Below are 20,505 nucleotides of genomic sequence, written 5' to 3'. Positions count from 1 at the left end.
GCCATGCCCTTCTGCCTTGTTCCTGCCTTGGAGCTAACTGACCATGGACCGAATCCTCTGAAACCATAAGCCAAAATAAATCATTCCACCTCTAAGTTGTTCTAGTCAGGAATTCTTGTCACAGCAACAAAAAAGCTGACTAACACACTTTGTTTTCTGCACTACTGACTCAGGGGTCTATAAATACCCTCTCCCTCCACTCCCATCCCTTCACGTAGCTCATCTACAAAAGGTCTACCAAGGCTACGTGGAAGAAAAGGTGCTCAGACCATTACAGACCTTCTCCCAGAAACACTAAGGTGAATACTGGGGAATAAGAAGTCAAAAAGAATTTCACTTCTTCAGGGTAAACTCTATAGTTACATTTGAACAAGAAAATCTTTATTTTTCTCAGCTGAACTTCAATTTCTAATCTTTCCCTGGATGTACAAAATAATCAAAGTAGAAAGAGAATTTTTCAGTGATCTTGCAGCAAAGGTGAAAACAATCAGATTTCCTAATCACTGGGGTTTTATTTCATGGGATTTTTGGGTTAGTACATGCAAAACGAAAACATGATCTTTGTTTGGCTTAAAGGGGCATGTACCAGTTTCATAGAAGTCTGTCTGCCACAACAGAAGTATTGAATGTTGGAGAAGAAGGGTCCAGAAGGATCATCTGGACAAAATGAGGGCACCAAATAAGGATGGCCCAGCTCTTGAAGCTCCACAGTGGCAAAATGACCACAAACAGCCAATTAAATCTGGGGTTTAAGGGCAGTGAAAGTGTCCGAGCACAGACAGTGCTAGGAAATGAGTTCTCTAAAAACTATTTCTAGAGCTCCATGAGCTGTTTTTTTCTTAGTTTTAAAGCTAATGCATAATGCAGTGTCTCAGTTTTACTGAGCAGTCTGCCCTTCAGAACATACAAACACCGTATGCAACTACATTTGTATTTTGTTATTTACCATAAGAGCCTACTGTATTTGGGTATATGGTACAACATGGCAGACTTGGTCAAGTTAAACCACTCCCCAGCTTGATTCTGAGTGGCCAACCTGTATAAAATGAATGTTATACAAACTCAATGAATCGCCACTTCTATGTATTCTTCAGAATTTTCAGGTTCATATAGTATAAAGTCATTGTTCAGAGTTATAAAGATGAAATATTTGTGAAATAATTAAAACAGCCCCTGGCTTATAAGAAGTATTCAATAAATATCTGCTGTTATTTTGCTGTTTGTGAATGGAGTTTTCCCCCTCTAGAGAGCAGAGCTTCATATTCCTTCCCATCTTCCTCCCTAATCTTCTAAGCTAAACAATTTGATACTTAAGCTGCTATTGCCCCTTCTTTCTATCCATTTATTGCTTGTACTCAAAGTAGAAATGTGACTGCAAAAATGACTGCGGTACAGGGACATGGCTGATGCTCTTTCTTTCCCACACTGCAGAGCCAAGTTACTTCTCTGTCAATAGCTCCTCGTGCTCCCCACTATTCCCACCCATCAACACCCCATCACCACTCTTTCCAGTGCAGACTTCTCTTTTGATTTTCTTCTTTGTGCCCTTGGCTGCTTCCTCTTATTTCTATCCTTTTTTTTTTTTTTTTTTTGTATAATGTACAAAAAGTCTGACCTTTGTTGACAGCAATTTTCTTTCTATGACAGAAAATTGGTTCTAGTTAGATCTGGTTCTTTTTTCTTTATTTTGTTTTGCTTTTTTGTTCTGTGCTTATTTGGTTATGGGGTTCTTTAAGTTCTCTTTGTTGGTAAAAATTTTTAAATATATATTTTTTATTTTTACTATACATATTAGAATTATAATATTTCATACACATGTATGTGAACACACCCTCTCCCTCTCCCCCTTCCTCTCTCTCTCTCTCTTTCTCTCTCTCTCTCTCTCTCTCCGCCCCCCTACCTCCTGCCACTTGGGAAATAGGAAGGAGGTAGTGCTTCCTGATCTGAAGTTAACCCAGAAAGTTAAACTACAGTAACTAAAAATAATACTCATAGTAATAGTAATCACATCATCACCACAATGAGAACAGTAAGAATGGAAACAACTATTTGAATTCTCACTAAGTACCACGTATTGGTCAGATTGATTAACAAAGATAAATCTCAGTTCAACTGAACACTAAACAGTGGCAGTAGGTGTCATCTCTGCATGTGAGATGAGAGATGGAGAGGTAAAGAAGTCAGGTCTCATGCTGGAGACCCACAAGAAGGCAAAGGCTGAACCACTGACGGGCAGTCAAGCTGTAGAACTCTACAGTTCCCAGGGCACAAGCCTTCCATGTCTTCAGACCACTCCTTGTAAGTCTGACAGCACCAAAGAGGTCATCATCACATGCTTTAAATCCATCAGCACAGCACACAGGGAGGCTCACACATCATACTGCAGTTTGCTTGAGTCACCCAGGCTACTAGAATATTTCTCCTTTTATTATGAAATTCTATTACTATTAAATCCTAGAAGCTGAATCTCTAAGGATCTAATCATCACACCTTATATTTTAAAGATCTTCCTGGAGAAAAGGTTAGGCAGAAATATACTAAAATGTATATGTTGTCATCCAGGATTCCAGCTGTATGTACAAGTCACTGTTATTCATTTAGGCTTAACAGAATTAGAGGATATTTTAAAATAATTTTAGACCTTAAAGGAATCACTGTATTGAAAAAACATGTATTGAAAAGATGCTCCAAGGCCAACAGACTTCCACAACTAGACACACAAAAATCGCTGAATAATGGCAAAGTATTTTTCACAATGCACTTAAGAGTACATATTAGAATTTCTGTATACATTTATCTATTGTCGTATATGCAAGATAAGTTTCAAGCTGAATAACATATTATCATATGGTTTGATATGCAGAAGTCATTATATCCAATAATCCCAAATTGAATGAATAAACCATCTTAGAAACATCCATATAAAATAATACCTCAGTTACAAAAAATGAGTTTTAAAATCCCACTGGAAAGGTCATTCAAATAGATTCAAATAGAGGATGCACAAGAAAAAAAAAAAACACAAAATGTTTTAATGCACTATCCAATATGCCCAGATACAACAAAACCTATAAGTATAAAAGCAGTGCCTCATTTTCTACACATGTCCCTATTTCTTTTCAAAACAGATTTTTTTTCCCTTCCAAATTAAGTTTCTCTTCCCCTCCTTCATTTCCATTCCACTCTAGCACTGTGCTATATTCGGACAGCTGGTCTGTTCGTTTATGAAGTGTCTTGGCTGCATGAGTCTTTAATCTGGGAGATGAGCTGGATGAAAAAGTAACTCTCAAGTTCAATACAGGTTAAGCGTTCCTAATCTGAAAATCTAAAATTCAAACAGGTCCAAAATCTATACCCTTTTGAGTGCCAACATGACACAAATAGAAAATTCCTTATCTGATGTTGTATGATGGGTCACAATCAAAACACAGGTATGCTAAAAAGATTATACAAAATTACTCTCATCCTATGTATAGAAGGTGAACATAAAACAACGAATTTCATGTTTAGACTTGGGTGCCAACTCCATGATATCTCATTATGCACATGCAAATATTTCAAAAAACTCCGAAATCCAAAACACTTCTGGTCTCAAGTATTTTCAGAGAAGAGTTCTCAACCTGTACTTCTCAATCTATCCCAGATAAGGATCAGCTTTCTCCCCCTACCCCAATCCTTTAGAACTGACAATGGAGCAAAGTACAATAATAATACATTACTAAAAGGATGAAACTCCCACAAAGATAGAATACAAGTCCCATTTTTTAAAAAAATATTTGGTTTAACAAATAAAAATTTACTAACAACTAACTGAAAAGTTTTAAATGCTAACTCTCCATTTCTGCATTTAGTTCGTGGCGGACTGGTATCCAGAGGCTGCAGATGGACTCAGGCCCAGGAACCAGTCATTGGGTACCTCTGTTCTGGGAGGGCAACTTCATCTGCTGCCTTAACTTTAGGAGGCCTAGAGGCCTAGGGGACAATGGGGCCCACTATGGTGTCCTGTTTATTTCCCCCATAGCTCCTGGAAGAATCTACGATGGTATAATTTATTTGGTTGCTTACCTACTATCTCTCTTCTTGACAAGCATGAAAGTTCTACCAGTAAAAAGACCTTGTCTGTCTCATGATCCCTTTCATTACTAGAGCCCAAGACTGTTAAATTCATTAACAAAATTTCTCCATCACTGTTCTTTTCAGCCTTCACTCAATTGATATTCAGCATGTATAGAAATAAAGTTCTTTTCCATGGCAGCTCAAAAGTTTTAGAATCTGGCACATAAGGAGCATCCTTCTAACAATAAATGCTATCTGTTATAAGACAGTTTTATTTTATAGCCACTGAAAATATCAAAATTTGTAGTGCAGGCCTTCTCATACCAAAAGCAAAACCAAATGTGAAAAGTTTAATGAATCTTGCCCTATACAACTCTAGCTTACTGTACAATGAAAAAAAAACTGAAATTTTTTTTTTAATTTTTCATTTTAAAATGGTAAACTAAAAATAAATGTATAAAACAGTATAAAAAGTGATCATGGAAAATGACATGAAAAAGTGCTTAACATCACTAATCATCAGGGAAATGCAAATTAAAACCACTATGAGGTATCATCTCACCCGAGAATTAAAGGCTATTTTCAAAAGACTAAAGATTATATGTGCTGATGAAGACAGAGAGAAAAGGGAACCCTTGCACACTGTCAGTGAGAATGAACATTAGCATAGCCTTTATAAAGAAGAGTATGAAGGTTTTTCAAAGACTATTAAAAATAGAGTTATCATAAGACCAGCAATCCCACTACTGGATATATAGTCAAAGAAACTGAAATCAGTACATTGAAGAGATATCAGTGCTCTCAGGTTCACTGCAGCCTGGTTCACATTAGCCAAGAAATGGAAACAATTTATGTGACCACCAGCTGATAAATGGATAAAGAAAATGTGGCACATGTACATGACGGAATACTACTCAGACATAGAAAGAATGGAATTCAGACATTTGCAACATCATGGATGGAAAGGGAGATCATATGTTAAGAAAAAAAAAAAAAGTCAGGCGTAGAAAGACAATACTGCATGATCTCTCTCATCTGTGGTATTTAAAGAGGTTGATCTCATAGAAGTTGAGAGTGGAATGGTGGCTATCAGAGGCCATGGAGGATAGGACTGGGGAAAAGATGGGGGAAAGTTGATCAAAGGTAAGTACTTAGTTACAGTTAGATAGAAGTAGCTCAGGTGTGCTATTACACAGTAGGGTGAATGTAGGTAACAATAATGTACTGTACATTTCAAAAAACTAGAAGAAAGGATTTTGAAAATTAAATGATAAATGATAAGTGTTTGAGGAGATAAATATGTTTAACATGATTTAAACATCATCCATCAAAATATTACACGGTACCCCGCTAATATGTACAATCTTTAAGTATTAGATAAAAAATAAATTTAGAAAATGTAGCATATACTAAAAAATATTGAGAAATAATAAGATGAAGATGAACATCACCACACAAGAAAAAACGTTTTCCTCCACTGTTTAAAAAAAATGCATATAAAAACAATAGCAAAATTTTGTACCTACCAAGATGACAATTTTTCAAAGTTAGATATCATCCAATGTATGCGTCTAATATGCAGTCTTTTCATGCATAAATATATAAGAAATCCCTAACAGGATATAAAAATTATTTGCCTAGAAATTCCACACATAAGCTTAATGAAAAGAAAGAAATAAGACCAGATGCATAGCATTGTTCTAGATGTCCAATAGAGGACTATTTAAACATCTATTAATACCATGTAGTCATTAAAATGATACTATAGAAAAGAACCTACTGATGTTCAAAGATGTTTGCAATGTATTTGTTACCAAAAACAGATTGCAAAATATTATACAACGTGGCTCTATTATTGTATACCTAGAAAAATATGTAACAAAATTATAACATGTGATACAATTGTAATTATTTTTACTTCTCTGTATTTTCTAATTTATCTGCAATAAACAGATATCATTAGTGTAATAAAGAATAAAATATACAAAAAGATAAAAACTACATAAAGAACCCCATCAAAAAAAGTTTATCAGGAATTTAACTCAACTATGGCTGAGCACTATTAGGGGGTTTATTAAATTGATCTTTAGTAAAAACAAGCTATTCAGAGAACATTTAAATTATGTGAGACCTATTCTCAAGCATGCTATAAATGTATTTGCATGATAATAATCTGCTAATTACAAGTCAGGTCTATGTATTCTTGAAAAAGAGCTTTGAGAACATGGACTTGAGCTGTCATTCCATTTGATTTGCACTTATATTATGTTTTGTCTACAGCTTCAAAAACAGAGCCTACCGGCTGGTTCTTGGAAGCATTGTTTTGAAGATCTGGGCAGCCATAACTATGATCTCCTGGTTTTTGGTAAATGATTAAGTCAACACATATCACATACAGTTTCTAGAGATGTGACTGCTGCTCCCCAACCCCTTCCCATCATAAAAATGAAGAAACACAGCCCTTTTAGAAAAGTTGGCAGATAACATCAAGTGCAAGAATTTTAGTTTATACCACACCACGACCTCTTACAAGGTTGACTTTTTAAAAATTTTCATTCCATTTTTTTTTTTTTAGTTGATAGAAGACATAAAGGCAGAAAACGCCATAAAAATTTTTTGAGCTTTACAAAAGAACCTCGCAGATCATTCAGTCTCACCTCTTAATGATACAAATAAGGAAATTTGGGCGTAATGGGTAAGTGAAGATGCGAACTAGAGGTGGGTATCCTGCCTCTGAGCCCAGCCCACTTGCCATCATCCTCCCCTATCTACCTGGTGCCTCAGACTGTGCTGTAGACACTAGTCATCAGCCATGGGGTGAAGGGAAGCAGCAGCGTCAGGATGTATACAGACCTTGCATCTGGTAGCTGTACGGAGCCTGTCCAGGTTGTGGGGTACCAAAGCCTGTGCCATAGCTGAGGAATCCTGTCTGTCCAGGTGACTGAGACTGTGACAATCCTCCTTCAGTCTTGATGCCTGCCCACAATGCACCTAAATCAGTTAGTGACAGCTTATCGATCTGTTTGTTTTCCGAAGCTGGTAAACACACAAAAACACACTCCCACAACTGTGTAGTCACAAATCCTCTCCCATCTGATCTCAGTAATAAATGGTATATGTGCTTACAGCAAAAGTCATAAAGAAGAAATTCAATCCTTAAAAACCTAAGATGATAACCAACTTGAATGCCTGAATGCCTATTCACGTGGATCTCATTTTCCTGCATCCAATTTTCTATAAAATATAACTACAGGAATATCATTTCTATACTTCTTTTTTGTAAGAGTTGATCATCTCTTTCATAGCCAAGAAATAGCTATAATTAAATGTTAGGCAGACTAGTCCAAATTTACTATGTTAACTCAAAATAAGTTTTGTTCTTTTCTTTTTTCCTAAAAAGTGATTCACAGTGGTTTTTTTCTTTTCCCCCCTTTTCCTTTCTTTTTTCTTTTACTTGTTCTACCACAAAGCTGATGCTAGTGCACAACTCATTTTGAAGTCAGAGGACGCAATCAGTGCTGGGTATAGAACTAAGCAGCAAGGGTGAAAACCTTCTCCTGAATATCTAGACCCCACCAGAAAGGAAGGAGCGTACTAAAGAACTGAATCCTGTAAAACAGCAGAGCAATTTATAAACAAATGAAGTTGACCAGGACTTCCCTTCTTGTCTATTTTCAAATATTCAAATATAATTCTTCAGAATGTAAAGTACACTTTTTTACATAATTACATAAAAACAAATCTGTATTTTTATATAGTCATATAAAATAATGTATTTGTGGTCTCCAAATACTTCCCACAGCACCAGGCTGGCACCCTCATTTTAGGGACTTGGCAGCATTGAGGTTTAGGGTTCAGCTCTGAATCATAATTAAAGAGTCATGAAAGTTAACAACTGTCCTTAATTCCCACAGAGGGAGGAGAGGAACATTCCTGCCAAGAGAAGTCACATTTTTCAGTAATTTTACTTTGCACTTAAGATAAATGATATCTTTAGGATCTAGAATACACAGTAGTCTTACTGTTTATTTCCATTTTAGGGGAATTTCATCAGTAGAATGAAGTTAGGTAATTGCCAAAGGCAGTGGAAGATATCTGACTCTTGGATGAGAGAGCCGCCTCTAATTCTGGAGTATCTTTGAGTACGTCATGATGACCTTTACATTTAAGGCTTAGCACAAAGTTAACATTTCTTAAAAATGTGATTTTCCCTGTATAAGCAATTCCAAACCAATTAATAACTCATACATGTAAATGATCCCTGGAAAAACACCGGTCCAAGACAGGTGGCTTGATGACTCTAGAAACTCCCTTTCTTTCCATGATGTCACCAGTAGGGACTTCCCCCTTCTCTCTCTACTTAAGGCTGTCCTGATCTGCTTCGAGCCTTCACCTGCTACATCTGTTTCTGGCCTGGAGGTTCAGGGTGGGATACTTTGTGATCAGAACAGCTATAGAAAAGCAGGAAGAGGTAGAAAACAACCACGGTCAGATCAATCTATGTAACTTATACTCACAAGGTCTCAAACTCATTTCCATGGTAGATTCTAAGCAGATCCAGCCGACAACAGAATGAAGTGTTCTTCTCCACTGATCTATTATTTTCACTACAAAAATTTATGCCTATCTTCTAGGGGTTATTTTTAACATGTTTATCTAAAAAATAAAGGGGTATAGATCCTTAGAGAAAGTCAAAATTTTAAGATTATCTGGACCTTGAGTAATAGCAATGAAAACTCTAAACTATGTGCTCTTCCTTGATGGATCAGTCAAAGGGGAGAAGGGTGCCTGCCATATTGTTCTATGCCCCAGCCCAAGACAAACAGAATCCCTGGGTCACAAAATTCAGATGAGCATCCTTGCACCCAAGGCCCAAAATGAATAAAAAAAGCAGGTGGGGAAATGGTAGGATTGAGATCTATGTCCAGGAGACTAATAATCATGCAAAACCTCTGCCACTAAAGCCTTACCACTGAACCTTACTCTCGCTTCCTCCCATCCCCACTTGTCTCATTAAAACCCCCATTCTCATTCTGCTAGTTCTGATTCTCTTCTCATCTCACCCTGTGCTCATTTAACCCTCCTGGAATAACTCTCAGACAACACCACCATTCATTTAATGGTTTAGAATGGAAGTAGATCCTGCCCCACAGCCTGGAAATTGGCAGAGAAGGATGTTCAGCCCCTAGCCCAACTGCATGGGGAGGAGAAATGAGACAGGAAGCTTGAGGCTGGCAGCCAAAGTAGTGACACAATGACTTCCCATGGGAACACTGGTAGGTGGACAGTACTTTAGTACTGTGTGTGCTGAAAAGTACATTTGCACTTCAAATAATCATCTTTTAAGGTTGAGCATATAAACTGGAGATTGCCTTGATTCTTATCACAGAATAAAAGCTGCACAATTCAAACCACAGACCTTTTTTTCCCTTTTATCCCAAGAGTAGTTTAAAAGAAAATTACAGATAAATTTGATCTATATTTAATGTTATGAGGAACTCTGAATAAGTTATGAAAATGAAAGATGATTTTAGAAAACCTATCTTAAGGCTGCTTCTGAAGTCTGCTTTAAAAACACCTAAATAAATAACATTCAGCTTGGATAGTTTTTTTTTTTTTTTTTTTTTTTTGGTACTGGGGATTGAACCCAGGGGGCACCTAACCACTGAGCCACATCCTCAGTCCAAGCTTGGATAGTTTTGTAACAAAACTACAAAAGTTGAAGTTATATATTATTTAGACTTTTATTTCTATATATATTATAAGAAATTTATATATGTTCAATTTGAGGTAAAGAGAATTAAAAGGAATAAAGTAACTTACTTTCTAATTATAAATGAAATGCTTTAAAAGAGCATCAATTCTTTCAGAATACTGAAGAAAAAGTGTTATAAAACAATAATACTAGAAGAATTATAATAAGAAAAATGGTGCATATATATATATATTTCAATATAGATATAATGTATACATAATTCACCAAGAACAGAATTATTCTTCTAGTTCTTTCTCTAATGTCCATCTACTTTTTCTTGATCACCAGTTTATTTTTTCTTAATAAAATGCAGTAATTCATATATTTGGATTTAATAATTGTGACTCAATGGAAGAAGAGGTATTTTAAAACTTGAAGGTTTTTTTAAGTTGAACTTTGGGATTTGGCTGGATTTATTTTTAATTTACAGGTGTTGACCCTGTAACAATTGAGTTAAATTACACCAAGATAAAGATAATCTCCAGGTGGGAAGGAACAAATGACCATGTGAACTTTAAGTGCTTCCTGATTTGCCTCTTCAAAGTGCAGTCCAGGAGGTGATACATAGATCCCTTTTTGTAATGTTTGATAATGCTGAAATTTGATAACACAACCACCCCCAAGTTAGAGCAAGAGTTTGTTGAATTCCTTGTGTAGTTCCCTAAAGGTAGGTGGACATCTGATAAATAGGAAATGGATCTTTACCCCAAAAGACTTCATTCTCAGAAGTTTTATCACAAATATGCTCAAAAATACTTTGGATTCCAGAGCCAAGGGCTCAGATGGCAAATTCAGAGCTGAGATATCAGTGCAGGAAAAGGCAAGCAAGAGGGCCTATATTGAGCCACACAATCTGTTCACCACCTCTGACCTCAAGATAAGAAGTCACTAGTTCTCACCATGCTCACTAGAAACCACTGTATTAAGAACTGAGACACCAAAAGGGACACTTTCTAAAGTGGCCCATGACTGACAAATCTTTACATATCTCTCAAAAACAAAAGAATGCCACTAGAAACCACAATGACAATGGCAGGACTACTCACCATAGGAGGAAAGTCCGTAGGGCTGTCCTGGCTGTGGGTAGGTAGCGTAGGCTGTAGCTTGCTGCATTCCTGTGGTAAACTGTGTTTGCCCATATGCAGCCATAGTTTGTGAGGAAGGGGTAGGGAGAATATGTGGGTATGGTCTGCTATTTGTCAGAAATGACAGAAAATAGAAAGCCCATGCATTAGATGAAAACATGCAAAGTAACCAATTAACAACCACATCACAAATTCCAGTTAAAGCATGTATCTTAAAGAACCATTTCAAATATAATAGACTAAGCACTGAAAAACTCCAGTGTCTCTAATAGGTGATGCTCAGAAATAAATTTGCATAAATATATTTAAGTTTCCTTGAAACACACTTTCATTTCACTTAAGATGTAATATGGGCACAGACATGACTTGCAATGAAATAAAAGTCTACTCAGAAAATTATTTATTAAGAGAAAATACATCTTACTTGGAAGGATAAATTTGTGGTGGAGAGAACTGGTGAGTTGGTCTTGGGCTGAAGCTGCTGCTCCCGATTGCTGAGGGGGAAAAAATACACAATAATCCAAGAAAAAAGCAGAAGAAAAAAAAAAAAAAAAAAAAAAAAAAACCACATAGAAAACATTGATATATTTTGAACTATGGCTTCACCACATGAAATTTCAGATAGTGGACCCCTGTGACCTGCAAAAATGGCAATTTCACATGGTTAGATCTAACAGAAAATTAAACTACACAAAGGAAGCCATAAGAACTGATGTTAAGTCACTAATTTTAACTGAACTCTTAGAAAACATAGTCACAGTCTCAAATACCCATCTGCATGCTGTGATGGTTCTCACAGGGGCAATACTTTAATGGTACACAAAGTCCTGGCTACTCTCTGGAAGAACACACTGGAAGGGGAGGTACCAAGCTGAATTGCGGGGTTGGGCAGGAAAGCAAAAGGTCTATTGTCTGTGCTCAATGGGAACACACAAACCTGAGCCTGTATTACCAAGAAATGTGGTATAATCTTCTCTCAGGTGAGTAGAAATAGGATAGATCTTCATTTGCCTGCATTGATTTAGCAATGTTTTTCAGTAAAAATGCATTCCTCTATTTTAAATTTCTCAAGTTGCAGGCTAAGCCTGTATTTTCTTGTGCTGATCCGTGTGTTTCTTTGCCTTTTAGATATATGTATTCAACTTCAATGTTCAAGCAAAAAACTTTTTTTTTCTTTCCTTAAAGAGGTATTTAAGCATTCGAGCAGAACCTAATTTCTTTTAATCAGATTTACTTGATTCAATGTATTTCCAAAGTGCACTGAACCTTTAAATGTTTTCATACTCTTTCTGAACTACAGAGGCAAAAATCCATTTTAACTAGCACAAGCCCTTAAATTAGAAATTCCCAGCCCTTCTTGTTGTAAGTAAGAACAATCTACATATTTACTGTTATGTGTATGCATCTATATATGAAACCATGCACACATATTTACATTTATGTGTGTATACATACTTTCCCCCCCAAAAACTCTCTAATTTTTACCTGGCTAAGACAGATATTTTTTGTGTGCAATTATTATAACATGTATGTTTATTTCTTCTTCCACTAATAGTCACTGTCTTCAGAGTCTCTTATTTATTAAACATATTCTACAGTGAAACTCTTTCATAAGCTTCCATGCACTTAAAGTTTTATGTATTTTTCATGTTGCCACATCAGTGCATTTATGGCCCACATTTAATTCCCCAGCTTGTGTTTAGGAGGACAGTAGTAGAGTTGGACTAGAATCTCGGTATCTATAAATAATCCCTCACAAGCAAAACAAACAAGGCCTAACCCAGGGACAATAGGACAGATCTAGATCAGTCTTACTCTTGCCAACTGCCAGACCTCCACCATCTGGCTGTCAGCTTGGCAGAGACAGAGTGAGTCTATACAGCAGAGATGGCAGGACAATCCAGCTGTTGTCCTCCCCCATCCTTGGTCTCTTCTGGCACATAATGAATCACTACTCAGTTCCAGGCACCATACAAGATTCTGCAGAGCAAACATGCAAAGACAAGTTGCTCTGTGGGAAGGCTGACACACAAGTAGCTGTGGGAGGATTAGTGAAATACTGCTGTTTGTAAAAGGGAGGGATTAGTGAGAGAACACTTGGACTACAAGGACTACCACTTGCCCAGGTATCTGACTGCAGCTCCTTTCCCTCCTCCTAAGCCTGAAAAGGGGCCAAGGGCAAAGTGGATTTATCCAATGGGTTGCTGAACAAGTAATATCTTCTCTGGGCAATCAGAGTTAAAACAATTGCTCAAAAATCAATCAATGCAATGCCACCCCATGGTGGAAGCCAAGAAAAACCTTTCCCTTCTAGCTCTACACCTATGTGTCTTTCAGATTGTGGGCCATGACTTAAGAAATGTTCACAAACTCAACAGGATGTACCCGACAATTTAAAAAAATGTTAGAAGATAATCAGGTGTATTAACAGAGTAAGAGACGTTCTATGAAGCTGGGATTTATAGCATATGCATAGTATGTGTGTATAAATGAGAAAAGAGATTTGAGAGGCTGTAGATTATTGTAATTAAGCACATGTTCTAGAATGAGAATTTAATTTCAGCTCAGATTCAAAGCCTAACTCATATAAGGTCTTAGGTTATTCCCTCTAAGCCTTGTTTACCCTCTTACAAAATAATGGCTATAATGCTACCTGTACCTCCTATGATTTTTGTGAAGACTAAGATAATTGATGGAAAATGATTAATACAAGATTTGTGCCAATAAATGCTAATTTTCTCAGATTCCCACTACCTTTGCCCCCAAATTTGCCCTTCCTTCTATATTTTAAGTCTACCTAATGGACAACATCATCATCAGTTCAGCAAAATGCTTACAAACAGTCGTCTTTACTCCTATTTCATATAGGAACTCAGGGCTGATAGAAGTCACACATATAAGCAAATAAATGGGATAGGTCGTGTTTGAACCCAGGTTCTGCTATCTCTTTCCCCCTAAATCTTCTATCCCCTGACCCCATATATATAAACTAGAAACCTCAAAATCATCTCAACTCCTCCATTTCATGACTTGCCATTCATTCACCCATCCTAAATCCAAAAATAGCTTGCTGACTCATCTACTTCCTGCACATGCCATCCCTACTCTAGGACTCCAGTCCTAGCTCAGGTTGTCAGGTCTCTCCTAGATTATGCAGTGGCCACGTGTCTACCTTCCCTGTGTTTCACTCAGGGATGGCCACCCATCACCATCCACCCCTCACTCCTGCTACCACGGAGATCCTTCCTCCTCTTCACATCTACTCTCCAGCTCACAATCTTTCAAACACATTATCCATAAGATGAATTCCAAATGCCTGCAAGAGTATGCAAAAAGAGTAGAGCTTCAACTACCTCCTGGGTTTGGTATTCTGCAACCTCCCTGGGCTTTAGAACTTCCATGCATGTCTTGCATTCTTATGTCTATCTTGATTGTTCTTCATAGACCCTTCTGTCTTGAAATGTTCTTCTTTCATCTGCCAACAAACACTCCACCATGGAGAAGAAAATGTCACTTGCCCTTTGGGATGATATCTTCCTTCTCTGTACTTTCTTGGAATGTTGCAAATACTGGCAATGTAGCACTCACCATATTGTATTACAGTTAGTGTATTTAGTGTATAGATGTTAGTTCTGCTAACCATGAGCTTCTAGGGCTGGGGGCTCCTTACTCACCTGATTCCTCTGAACCTGATAGGGCCTAGTTACATGGTATGTAATCAAATATTTGTGTAATAAGAATATTAGATTTAGGTCATGAACAAAGTAGATTTGTAAAATCATAATGACTTAAGGATTTGATTATTTTAGGCTATTTATAAACATACATAATAAACCTGATCCAGCTCTTAGCAATAAAAATTAAATACTATTCCTTATTGATCAAACGTGAAGAAAATAATCTTGCTGAAATTTGCCTAATTAAGTGCTCCTAAAATTGTCAAATATTTCAGTCACTATATAAGAAATCATATCTTTGGGGATTTCTCCAAGTCTAAACCCCTGAAAGTTCTGTGGGCTGTAGGAAAAAATCTACCATATTAATCTTGAGTATTTTCCTCTAAAATGGCTTAACACTCCTTTAACTTTTTAAACAATAATCCAGGAATTCTAATTAATTTTAATTTCCTGGGACCAGAATAACCTACAGCAAAGGGAATGTCTCCAGATCATCTATCAAGGTAAATAATACAGTCACGTTACCATTAGTAAACTTCAAGCTGCATTTGCTGCAAAGCCTTGGGAACATATGAACAACCAATGTCTCCCTACCTGTGTCAGTAAATTTGTTTCCAATTATTCCACTCTTTCTCCTACCTCAAAGTTTCCCAAATCTTGTTGTGGGGTTAGGAGAGGTGGAAGTGAATAATAATTACAATTCAAGAATCCACTTGAAAGAACCACTGAAATCTCAAAACTAGCATGTCTTCAGTTCCCTTATTCCCCAGGATGCCATCTTATCAAGGTCAACATCCTGTAGTCTGACAAGCAGGTCAAAAGTCTAACTGTAGGTTTTGATTCTTCTCTTTCCCTTATATTCACACACCCTTTCATCATTAAGTCCCATTAGTTCTCTCTTCAAAAAATACCCCAAGTCTGACAACTTCTCACTTTGCTTCATCTACCACCTGTTCTAATCCCCAACACTGTGGCAACCAGAGAATGCATCTTTCATGTCTCCTGCTGCAGGGTGTGTAACTGACCAAGGCCCAGATGCCAAGCTCTGAAATCCATCCATATAAATTCAGGAAGGCCATAGCTAGAAGGGCTTCTCCTGGTCAACAATGATGCCTTGGGCATAGGAAAGCAGGCCTGTTCCTGGAAGACCTGCTACTCTGCTGATGGCCTTGCTCAAATGTCATGAGACTGCCAATTAACCTAACCTTCCTTTCTTCCCTTTCTCCTTCACTTCTTTCCCCTAACAAAATCCTGGCACATTTAATCCTGCCTCTAGTGACTCTTCTAGGAAGACAAGAGCTAACACAGACATCATTTTCTAGGCTGGGGAAATGCTTGTCTCCCTGCTTCCACCCCATCTTTTCCACCCTTCACCCTATAATGCCTTTTCCATGCAACGAACAGTGATCCCTTCAAAACAGGAATTAGATCATGTTACAACCACCTTACCTGTGACTTCTCTACCCCAACTTCTTCCCTTTGTTTCACCAAAATCTCTGCTCTGATGCTGCTCCTTAGAGGAGGACTCCTCAGAGTTCTCCATCCACCCTTCCACTGTGTTCTTTGATCAGTACTCATTTTCTTTTTTAAATTTTTTTTTAATTTTTACAGTCTGCATTTTGATTCTTTGTACACAAATGGGGTACATCATTTCATTTCTATGGTTGTGCATGATGTAGATTCATACCATTCGTGTAATCATACGTGTACATAGGGTAATGATGTCTCATTCCACCATTTTTCATACCCCCCCTCCTCATTACGTAGAGCTCTCGTTTTCTTCATAACACCTTTCACAGACCTACTTAGGCACATAAAACTCACCACTCATCTACATATTATCTCTCTCTCCCATAAGAATGAAAGCTCCGTGAAGGCTGAGACTTGTCCCCCATCACACTGCCATATTCCTTCTGAATAGAACACTGCCTGATATAGAATAGTTGTTCAAAAAATAATTGCTCAATTAATGATCAGCACCCACAAAGTTCTGACTTCTTACCACCTATTAAAAATTTTACAACTGTATTTATCATTCATTTTTTTCTTTTCCAGAAGTGTTCTTTTTTCTATTCCCATTTTCAAATATCATTGGACATCAACTTTGTATGATCAACATCACCAACTAGCATTTTATTCACCTAATAACACATTTAGATTTTGGGGAATGGCAGAACTGACATGCAAAGATATCACACACATTATTTTCAATCCCTGTAATTCTGAAAATTTAAATCATTACAATAATGCTTTTTTGTTGATAAAGAATAAGGGAGCAAAACCTCATTATGCTTTAAAAACATGATAAACAGCCTTGTAATTTTTAATTCAGCCACATCCCTGGAAAACCAACCAGTGTCTCCACACCAGGACACCTGAGGGACTCCCTGGGGCACATGAACCCTCAAGGCCTCCTTAGAATTAGCCTCCTTAGAATTCCTTGGAAGCAAGAGGTGGGCTACTATCCCCAAAATCAGAGGGGCTCCATTTCTCCTTTTTCTCACTATGTACTTTCTAAAGACACCAAGAGTAGTTGGGATGGGTATTTTTAAGGGCACACATATTTTTAAACTATCATGGACAAGGAAGTAGGAACGATCACTACAGAAGTAAAGATCAGCTTGGAGTCACAGGTTTGGAGATTTCTTTCTTTTATAAATCCAAAGCTCTGTTCACAGCCATTCTAACATTCCTTGATTTTTGAATCTTTTCTCATCAGGAGAAAAGGAAGGAGGGAGGGAAGAAGGGAGAAAAAAATGCAAAAGACTATACAAGAATACCCACCTCCCTGGTGCCACGCCCTGACCAACTCCCTGCCTGATTCTCTCCACTGTGTTCAACACAGAGTCAATCTGTGGAAAGCAAGACCCTTTCTAGGTTTTGCCTCTTCTCTAAACTATCCCTCCACCTCCCTCTAAGCTGTCTTCCAAAGTCCTGGCTTCTCCTGCATATCTTTTTGCAAGTGGAAGCTGCACTTTATCTCAGATTCCAAATATCACAAAGACCCTAGAAAACATATCTTCATTGCTTCTTCAAAGCATTGGTTTCCTGTTCTCCTGCAAAACCATTCTTTCTCTGAGGTTCACGAGAACTCTTTCACACTTGTGTAAACGATTCACCTCTTAGACCTTTAGTATCTGGCTGCATCTCCTGAGGAGCCCCAGTATCACCCTGGGTTATACATCCAACACTTTTCTCAGTCTTTCTAGGTCTCCACTCCAGCCTCCTACTTCAGTCATTAAGCTCATATTACCTCCAGACCCTTTTTTATCTCCATCCCATGGTCTCAAGCCATAATAAGCACATTGGTCAATTCATTCATCTGCTTAGCAAATATTTACAAGCATCTCCTATGGTGCTCAATACCATGATAAGGGTGGATAAGACACCCACATGGAATCTTTATTCTCATAAGCCTATAGCTGAGTGGGAAGACAGATGCTAAAAAGTAATTTGAAAAGTGGGAAGAAGGCTAAGGAAGGGGAGTATGGAGAACTAACTACAGAAGTATGTGTCCCATGCTTCACTGAATTTTGAGATTCAGAACGACCTCTCCTGTTTCAGAGTTCTCATTCTTTTATTCTCATTCTGTGTGTTCCCCAGCCTCATCAAGAGATGCAGGACCCCAACATCCTTATTGCCTCTCAAGTTATTAACCCTTATCTTCTACCTATCTTGGATACATGAATAATTATTTTAAACCGTTCTTTTACAGACATTCTCAATTCTCCTAACTCTGCTTTCTCCCATACCCATCCTGGCAAGTCTCAACCCTGGATTAAACCAAATGTCTTTTTAGCTGGCCTTCTGAGCTCTTGTAGGGAAAACCAGTTCACCATAAAAGCTCCATGTTCAGTAGCCCCAGTTTTGTTTGGATCTTTGGTTCTACTGTCAATTGCCTTCTAGGTTTCTAAGCAGCCTCATGCTTCCCCATTCCACACAGCACTACTCCAATCTCCTCTGATGCTTCAAAATCACAACCCTATCACCACCACTGATTCATCCCTCTGTGAAATCATCAAGCAAATATAAATGCCTAATATGTGCCAGGTACGATTTTGAGTATTAGGGATACAGAGGTGAATAAAGCAAGATAAAATCTCTGCCTTCACAAACTCTGGTGGGGCTGAGAGTCCAATAACAAATTTAATCTGTAAATAAATTGTAAAGTCATTGGCAAGAGGAAGGGGGTTGGAGGGTTCAGCCTGTTAGACCAGAAGTAGTGAGCAGAGTTGTGTAACACTGAGTAGGGTACTCAGGGTGGGCCTCGGTGACGATATGAGATCAGGGCACAGACTTGAAGGCAGTGAGGGAGTGGGACAGGTTCAAGGGGAAGGGACTGCTAGTGCCCAGGCCCTGTGTTAAGGAGCACATCCAGAGTATCAGATGATGCCAGTAAGCAAGGGAAGTGGGGTGCAAGGTAGAGTCACCAAGGCCAGATGGCGATGGGACCTGTAGGCTTTTAGAGGACTCAGACAGGAGCTCTCTCACCTCATTGCCCTCTGTGAATTCATCAAGCAAATATAAATGCCTAATATGTGCCAGGTACGATTTTGAGTATTAGGGATACACTTTAAATACTTCTGCATTACCTTCCACTTCATCTTCTGCAATGCTGCAGTGGAAGAGGTATTCCTTTCCTAAGCTGACCCACCTCTGTTTGAGGCTGAAGCTATTGCTGTCCCATCAGGGCTTTCCTTCATCCGTTACCTAAAAATTCTGTATTAGCAGCATAAAGCCTCCTTGACCTTCTCAATGTCACCCCTTTCTCTACCCAAACTCACTTCTCTTCCCCTCCTTTTACCACTGTGCACTTGAAAGATCTTTTTCTCTTCCTCACCTTTTTCACCCAATCACCTACCCACTCAGAAACTTGGTGAGCACCCTTTATGCACTAGGAACTATGTTGGGCACACAGAAATGGGATGTGTGAAACAGGATGTGCAATCGAGTTGGGAAAAGGGAAAGTAAAGCCCTCCTGCCCACTAAAACTGCCAAAGCTACATCCACTGGTGCTTCTTACTTGTTTTTACTTTGCCCTATTCTGAGACTTGCAGAGAAGTTACAAGGACAGTATGAAACTTCCCGGGTATCCTTCATCCAAATTCTCTATCATTACATTAGCTGTATACTCAATGCACTGTGTGTATGTGAACACATGTAAATCTCACATTTTGTGGGAGTTTCCCAGGCACGAAAATATACATTATGTGTGAATATTTATACATATATATGGAGAGTTACCCATATGATGTCCCTTTCCTCATAAATATTTCAGTTTTCATTTTTTTAAAACAAGGAATTTCTTTACAATAGTGCAGTTATGAAAACCACTGACACAATACTATTATCCATATATACCTTCAAAAATCTTAGTTGTCTCTTTGTAGTACATGTTTATTTTATACTTAAATTTGTTACTTTTCAAATATATAAATTAAAATATATATATATATATAAATGTTATACACATGCATTATAAAAGAGAAAAACAAACAAACAAAAATCTCACCTTGGGATAAAAAAACAAAATCAGAAAGAAAGAAATTTAAATTTTATTCTTCCATCCAGAGTGTCAATGTTAATTTTTGTGCCCATACACAGAGACACACATCTGAACACATAAATGCCTGTTTTCTGAAACTAAACTGTAATTATCCTGAAAATATTATTCTTATGTAACCTGCTTTTTCACTTTAAATAGTTAACCTTTTTCATGTCATTAAAAAAAAAAGTTGCGTATGACTCTGTCAAGTAGACAGTGCTTCCTTGACATTCTTCCCTTATATAGTTCAGTGCTCTCTCTCTCTCTCCTTCTCTAATTACTCCTTTTTCCATTTGATCCTCTGCCCAACTCTTTCATATATGAGTGTGTATGTGTGTTTTCCCTGGTTCTTTCTGAACCTTATTATTGCCCACTAACTTTAACCTC

The 20,505-nt window shown here is 37.7% G+C and overlaps 1 protein-coding gene across 9 annotated transcripts in view; it reads right to left on the bottom strand.

The window, feature by feature from the left end:
- Eya1 (EYA transcriptional coactivator and phosphatase 1) overlaps positions 1-20,505 on the bottom strand; it is a 313,994-nt gene that overhangs the window by 103,008 nt on the left and 190,481 nt on the right. For 6 of the 9 annotated variants that reach the window (XM_047552207.1, XM_047552267.1, XM_047552252.1 and 3 more), the window contains 3 exons: positions 11,321-11,390; positions 10,858-11,003; positions 6,910-7,047 (listed from right to left, as the gene is read on the bottom strand). In XM_047552207.1, coding sequence (XP_047408163.1) covers positions 6,910-7,047; positions 10,858-11,003; positions 11,321-11,390 — 354 coding nt within the window. The remainder of the gene's footprint in view (positions 1-6,909; positions 7,048-10,857; positions 11,004-11,320; positions 11,391-20,505) is intronic. The other 3 variants (XM_047552224.1, XM_047552216.1, XM_047552230.1) reach the window with 3 other exon arrangements.

The sequence above is a fragment of the Sciurus carolinensis genome, chromosome 1 (genome assembly GCF_902686445.1).
Source record: "Sciurus carolinensis chromosome 1, mSciCar1.2, whole genome shotgun sequence".
Lineage (NCBI taxonomy): Eukaryota > Metazoa > Chordata > Mammalia > Rodentia > Sciuridae > Sciurus > Sciurus carolinensis.
This window is presented reverse-complemented; position numbering and strand designations above follow the sequence as displayed.